General features: G+C 35.9%; 1 protein-coding gene across 19 annotated transcripts in view; it reads left to right on the forward strand.

Annotated features, from left to right (window-relative positions):
• The window catches only part of CPEB3 (cytoplasmic polyadenylation element binding protein 3), a 103811-nt gene extending 99513 nt beyond the window's left edge, over positions 1-4298 (forward strand). For all 19 annotated transcript variants that reach the window (XM_026710556.2, XM_087932462.1, XM_087932467.1 and 16 more), the window contains one exon: positions 509-4298. In XM_026710556.2, the coding sequence (XP_026566341.1) occupies positions 509-736 (228 nt within the window). In that variant the 3' untranslated portion in view covers positions 737-4298. The remainder of the gene's footprint in view (positions 1-508) is intronic.
• The last annotated feature ends 2776 nt before the right edge of the window (positions 4299-7074 follow it).

The following is a 7074-nucleotide window of genomic DNA, read 5'->3' on the forward strand; positions in this document are numbered from 1 at the left end:
GAATGCCATACATGTAAGTACCCGCGAAAACTTAAGAAAATATATATAAAATTTATTTAGGGAATTTATATTGCCGCCTATTAGCACACGGTGACTCAATGTAGCTTACAGAATGTAAGTATATATTTTTATATTTTCTGAGGTTCTCGCGGATATTTGTATATGGATCTTTGGTTATTCGGGTTTTCTACCGTGTAAGATTGGGAGTATCTAGGCAGATACTAGATACTCCCGTTCTTATGCGGGAGAAAACCCAAATAACCAAAGATCCATATATATATATATATATATATGTGTGTGTGTGTGTGTGTGTGTGTGTGTGTGTGTGATATGTCTCAAAGCTGAAAAACCCTGTCTCTTTGTTTTAAAGCTAGGGCATTCTAGCTCTTGTCTATGTGAGAGGTTGCACTAGAGCTCTTGGGGGTTCTGCTCAATCCCAATGTGCAAGGCTCATTCCCAGATGCTCTTTATTTACCGATACTGACTCTGTACCTGTCTCCTTTTACAGGTGGAAGTAAAGCCATACGTGCTTGATGATCAGATGTGTGATGAATGCCAGGGTACTCGCTGTGGCGGAAAATTTGCCCCGTTCTTTTGTGCCAATGTTACCTGCTTGCAGTATTACTGTGAATACTGTTGGGCAAGTATTCATTCTCGGGCTGGACGAGAGTTCCACAAGCCGCTTGTGAAGGAAGGAGGTGACCGGCCACGCCATGTGCCCTTCCGTTGGAGCTGAGGTCCGGGCTGAAGGCCAGCAGTACTGGAGCCAACTGGATTGAAGGGGAAAGGAGTGATGCCTCAGGGCTTTTGTGTTCTGGAAATCTGTGCATTCATCCTTGACTTTAATGAAGAGATGGGTCCTTTTATTATGATGATGGTTATGATTATAATGATGATTATGATTATTTACAGTCACATTACTGAACACTATGTCCAGTATAATACAAGCCTAGCAGAGTGTAACTGTACTGATTTTGCACTTTGATTCACACAAACATCTGCTTGGTACCTTAATTTCTCACCTGAGACTTATCACGGCTAACAATAAGTAGACTGCTATGGTCATCAGCCTCCACTAGGTTGGTGTATATGTGATTAAGGTTTTTTTTTAATTATGTACTTTTATTTTAAAACTGGAGCATGCACTTATTTTCAGAAACTTTGATTTGCCCCTAGCACATGATTTACCAAAGGTAACACTCACAAGTAGGTGACAGATGTAGCAAAAATTTACAATGGATATTCAGCAATCATTCAGAGTAGGAAAACCCTAAACAATCTTTAGTTGCTCTCTATTTTTACTGAAAAGGATGATACCTCATAAGCCGGATCACATTTTCTCCACCCCCAACCCCCCCCCCCCATCCCTTTTCTGTTTTGCTGAGGGTTTCCTATTTGTTTAGGCCTTTTAGTGTTATGTAAATGTATGCTGCAATAGCTTTTGCTGCTATTAAGATGGTATTACTAATACCACATTACTCTATTCAAGCTAGGGTATCATTTAAAAAGATAATTATGTGATTTAAAACAGTGATGGCTGCTGAAAGAAGATCAGTAGAGCATTCAGAAAGCTTCCAAGGAAGGTCAATAGTTTTGACTGCATGTTTAATCAGGTTGACGCATGCAATAATTTTTTTTATAGATGTCTAATACAAAAATCTGCCCACAGTGCACCAATTAAGATTCTATGTAGGCTGCAAAGTACTCAATAAAATAATTTAAAACACACACACGCATATACGCACAGGTTACTGACTGGAGGAAGGCATGTCAAAGTCTATGTAGATGCTTCTGAAGTTAAAATCAGCCCATAGCCGTATCACCTATATCATGACAAGATTTTTTAAAAAAGAATAGATGTAGAAATATCCTTAAGCAGATTTGTGAATGATAGACGAAGTACTTTGCGGTGCTCTGTTCTATATTGTGCAATTTATTTTATATAGTAAAGTGATTATGTCTAGTACTGTGATCAAACTAACTGTTTAAGCCTCTATGTCTACCATTCACACTCTTTTGAAAGTTCAACCACAGACACAAATACATATGCACACTTACAAAATAAAATTTGAGCTCTTAGTTCCTATCTCATAAAAGCTTGCACTATTTATGTAGCTGCAGCCCATGTCCAGGAAACCAAAGAGCTCACAATAGCATATGTAAACTACCAGCTTTGATAGTGGCTGATAAACGGGGCACATTTTTGATTGGGAATAGCGGTGCTAAAGAAATGTCTGCATACAAAAATTAACTTGGGTATGATATTTAATTTCTTAAATCCTGGATGTATCCTGTGAAGCTTGAATATATTTGAAACCTATATCTGAACAGTGGACATTTTTTTAGCATATAATATGGGGCTACAAGGCAAATACATAAACACATATTAGTGTGCTATTTATGAAAATGTGACAAGTGTACATTATTTTTCTGGGTTTTCTGTGGGTTTGTTCTCCCCCCCACCCCACCCCATCCCTAGTTTTGGAGGGCCGGGGACAGTCTGACTGGATATCGCGCCGCATAGTAGATGTTGAAATGTCCCCATTTTGAGTGTTGTGCTGGCCTTGTTAATGTTGTAACTTTCTACATTTTCTTTTAGTATTTGGTTGGAATTATTGGCTGGGGGGTCGGGGGGGAGAAAATCTTTCTCTGTTGAAAAAAAAAAATAGTTTTTACTGGTTTAAAAATATTCATTCTTCTTGGTATCGCAATTTCTCCTGGGCATTTTTGTGATATTGCTTTATCTAGCCCAGCAACCTATTTTGTTTTGTTTGGGGTTTTCTTCTTCTTTTCCCTTCTTTTTTTCATCTATACAAGATTTGTTATGCACTACTTTTTGTAACTAGACAGTTTTCAATAGTTGGCAGATTATTCTTTTTTAAAGAAAAAAGGCATGCTTTCTGACTGACATGATCTTTTGCAATACCTCAATTTTGAAATATAGGAAAGAAAATATTTTCTAAGTAAGTTTATTCAGAAAAAATATATATTAATTTAATTCTGTGAGGAAATGATTTAACAGATGGGTAACTTTATTTTTTTCATGCTTATTTGCGTTTTTGAAAATGAAGAAGTTAGAGCTTTATAACTGTATTGAAGATCATAGCTATCCTACCGAAGTCTACCTAATTATGTGAAACAATTAAACATTTATGAAGAAATATCTCTTTTCCGCATACAAACATAGTTGGAAAGAAAGGCGAAAAGGGGGGAAGAGATGATGGAAGTTATGTAAAATGATTAAAATGAGTACAGCAAGGAAATTTAAAAACAAACTGCTTTGGTGCTGGAAGTTGTGAACAGAAGGTGAAAAACCTGTTTTGCCCTTAATTTGTATATTTATAATCAAGCGATTATGCACGACTGACCAGAATTGTGAGAGTTCTTCTGTTTGTATTTTTTAAAGATAATTTTTAGTTTATTAAATTATAACAAGTCCCCTTTTGTTTTGTAAATGAATGTGCCCCACCCCCCACCCCCAGTTGTTAATATCTTACCCCCATTATTCTAAGAGGGTCCTTCCAGAAAAGAAGTTATTTTTTAAAACAAAATGTTCTGAACTGTAACTGGATGAAGGAGCCCCTGGGTACCACAGGCCCACTTGTGGCCTTCCCTTGATGCGAGACTTGAACTAGTCGATTTTCTTTTTGAAAGCAACTTAACCTCGACTATCTGTTGTTATGTGCAATACTGTTTGTACTGTTTGTATAAAAAAGAAAAAGAAAAGAAAAAAGGCATAAATCTTTATTGCAAATTTATTTTCATTGCAAACTTTAGACATTGTGATTCACTAAGATCATTTTTCTACTGTCAAATATGTACCTTTTCTTCATGCTGGTATTTTTTCAATAGTAATGTAGCCTTTGTACTGAGACAGATTTTCATTGTTATTTTTAGAAAGATTTTTTGCTAAGAGAAATTTAAACATTGACATATTTTTCATTTTTATTTCTGATTTTCTTTAAGGAATGCTTTCTCAACCATTAATATAGTTGTTTCTGGGAGAGACTTTCATATCTGGTCAATGTCATTAATATTATTTTGTATTTTTACTTGGAATAAATTAATTTTATGATGCTAATTCTTTAAAAGTTTATTTTTTTCATTTTCAGTTATTTTTGAAGCTAAAAAACCTTTGTAATATTGTTACTAAAGTGTCTAGTTTTTTGAAATGCAAAGCTTTATGTATTAACTTGCTGATGTGGTTTACAATGGTGTGAAAATGGTTGGATATGTGAAATGATTGAAAAACTGTAATGAATAATTGGGCAATAAAATTACAGAATGAAGCAGGAAAATGATGTGATATTTTTTAGAAGCTTTTTCCTTTATCAGAATGATTTAGGAAGACAATAGGGATGTCACAGTACCAGTTCGCTGTCTAGATTTGTACAACACCAATGTTAATAAAACACTGTTGCTGTTGTAATTCACTCCAATCTGTAGAAATAGCAGGTCTACAATCTTGGCTGTTTAGCATCCTACCAATTTGCTTCCTCACCATTACCATGGGCACATCCAGTACTGTTGCACAGTGGGTGCAAGGGTGAAAAATAGAAATGGAACTACGCAGCATTAAGGCTTGGCTAAGTCACTTCCACTTCACCCAACCAACCATCTTTTTTGTTTTTGTTTTTTGAACTATTCCCTTTTAAATCTCTCCCAAGTGGCTTCTGGGTGATCTGCCATGCTTTTATTTATTTATTAAACCCGTCCTTCATGCTGCATTTCCCTGCGCCTCTTTACATGGTAATTCAGAACAAATGGAGGAAATTGTATAGTATCTCCATAATGTTACAGTGTACCATACAGTGTAAGTTTCTCATAGTTAGTGCTATCTAATGCATGTATAGGAACCCTTATTACCTGATCTAAGCACATTTTTTCAAGCTGCTTGTATATTTCTCCCTTTCTTGTGTTAGGCCTCTTATAGCATAAGAACAGCATCCGTTGCTGCTATAAAAAATAACACTGCATCGTTTTTTGTAGTTCATCTCCACCTTTGCCTGTCCTACCATTTACTGCAATACTGGCAAAACTTCTGTGTGGAAGCTGGATACCGTTATCCCTTCCTTTAGATCAATGTTTCTCAGGCCTGGCAACTTGGTGGACTTTAACTCCCAGAATTCTGGAGCTAGCTTGGCTGGGGAATTCTGGAAGTTGAAGTCCCCACATCTTCAAGTTGCCAAATTTGAAGAACCTTGCTTTAGATCCTGCAACTCAAACTGGTGTTACATAAACAGACAACACAATAGCCTTCTCCAGATACATCAGTCGTCAGATTTCATCTGTTTTTATGAGGATTTAAGCTGAATGGAAGCTATCCCTTGATCTCTTGTGGAAATATCTGGAGTTGGCCTTTGTGAGCTTTTTGTAAGTAATGTACAGGCAATTTCAAATAGTAAAATTTAGAGTCTTATCTAGGTTCTATGGTTGGAACATATACAAATTGTAAAAGCATAATACAGTAGAAGTAAAGGGGAAATTTTTCAAATTCCTGCAAGAATGGAATGAGGTGAGTGTGTGCTTACACTCCTGCCTACACACTTGCCTTGTAGGAAGGCAGGGTTAAAAGAAAATTGTATTACAAATATGCAGTTATTACAGATTTCATTATCTTTGTTAGAATAGTACAAAAATACAGTGCTTTACTGGGAGAAAATCTCCTATGTTAATATTTCAGTATTGTGACATCTCTACTTGCAAGATACGAGTGAAAGATTAGTCACAGATTGGGTTTTTTAAACTATTTTTGTTAAACCTGCCTTTTATGTAGTTGCTTTTTACACCAGTTTGTATAATGTCAGCATTCCTTTTTTTCACTTAAAAAGTTCTCTTAATTTCTACTGTTGTAGTATTTCTGTCTTTAACATAGAGTCTGTTCTAATATTATGCCATGATTTACTCCTGAATAGGAGAAGAGCAAGAGCTGTTATGTTATTCTGCACATTTTATACTTATTTAACATTGTTTAGCAACAAATAGATATTCAGGGTGCTAATACAGGAAAATCATTTCTGCTTTTTTTTTTTGCTGGTTTGTTTCTGGATGTTGTTCTGTTGGGGTATAAAGTATTAGGTATTTGTAATTTGCTGTCTAAAATAATGGAGATGAGTGTTCACAGCTAAGATCTCTGTACTTGTTTTTTTTTCCAACTGACTAATTTTCAGTGTACCATATCTTTTATTACATGTTCTCTTTAGACTGGTTTTGCTAGTAACCCTAAAAGGCTTTTACCTTTTATTTTTTACTTTTTTGGCTTGGACTAATGCTTTGTATGGAACTGCAGTACTGTGACTAAACATGAAGCTCCACGCTGCTATTGCTTACAACTGCTTCAACTTTGTAGTTTGGAATTAATTTTTTTTCTGTAATAACTTATTAAATCTAGTTGTATGAAGTATGGAAACTTGTCATCCTTTGAATATTTTTTTAAAAAAAGCAATGGGGAAGATACAATCGAATTTAGAAATTGGACCTTTAAAAAACACACACCTTTGGCTACACGTTACACTTTAACAGAGCACACATTTAAATAGTGTTTTAATTATCGTTTTATGTATCGCCAGAATTCATCCAGAGCATTTGACACCAAAGTGCAGTTGCACAAGTGCAAAAGGCATAGTATTTACTTACTACTGGTAGGATCCTAAGAGATTGTCACCAGTATCTATCAAGCGCAAGATTACAATCATTTTTGTTCCCATTTCTTTGGGTCAGATGAATTGTGTACATTGAGATAAAAAAATCAAGTGTGTTTGTTGGAAGAGGAGGAAGGTGGCATACTGCAATTTTGCAATTGCTGGGAAACATCATTCTGTTCTTCCTCAGCCGTGTGACTTACGTGACTTATGACCGTTGTTCAGAATTACCACCTTTGTAGCCTCCCCAGGATCATGTGATCAAAATTCAGGTGCTTGGCAACTGGTTCATATTGATAACAGTCTCACTGTATCCCGGGGTCACCTGATCCCCTTTTGCGACCTTCTGATAAGCAAAATCAATGGAGAAGCCTGATGCCCTTAACAGCCGGGGAACTAACTTGTCAAAACTGCAGTGATTCACTTCACGGCG

The sequence above is a fragment of the Pseudonaja textilis genome, chromosome 4 (assembly GCF_049901715.1).
Source record: "Pseudonaja textilis isolate UNSWEBS1 chromosome 4, rPseTex1.2, whole genome shotgun sequence".
NCBI lineage: Eukaryota > Metazoa > Chordata > Lepidosauria > Squamata > Elapidae > Pseudonaja > Pseudonaja textilis.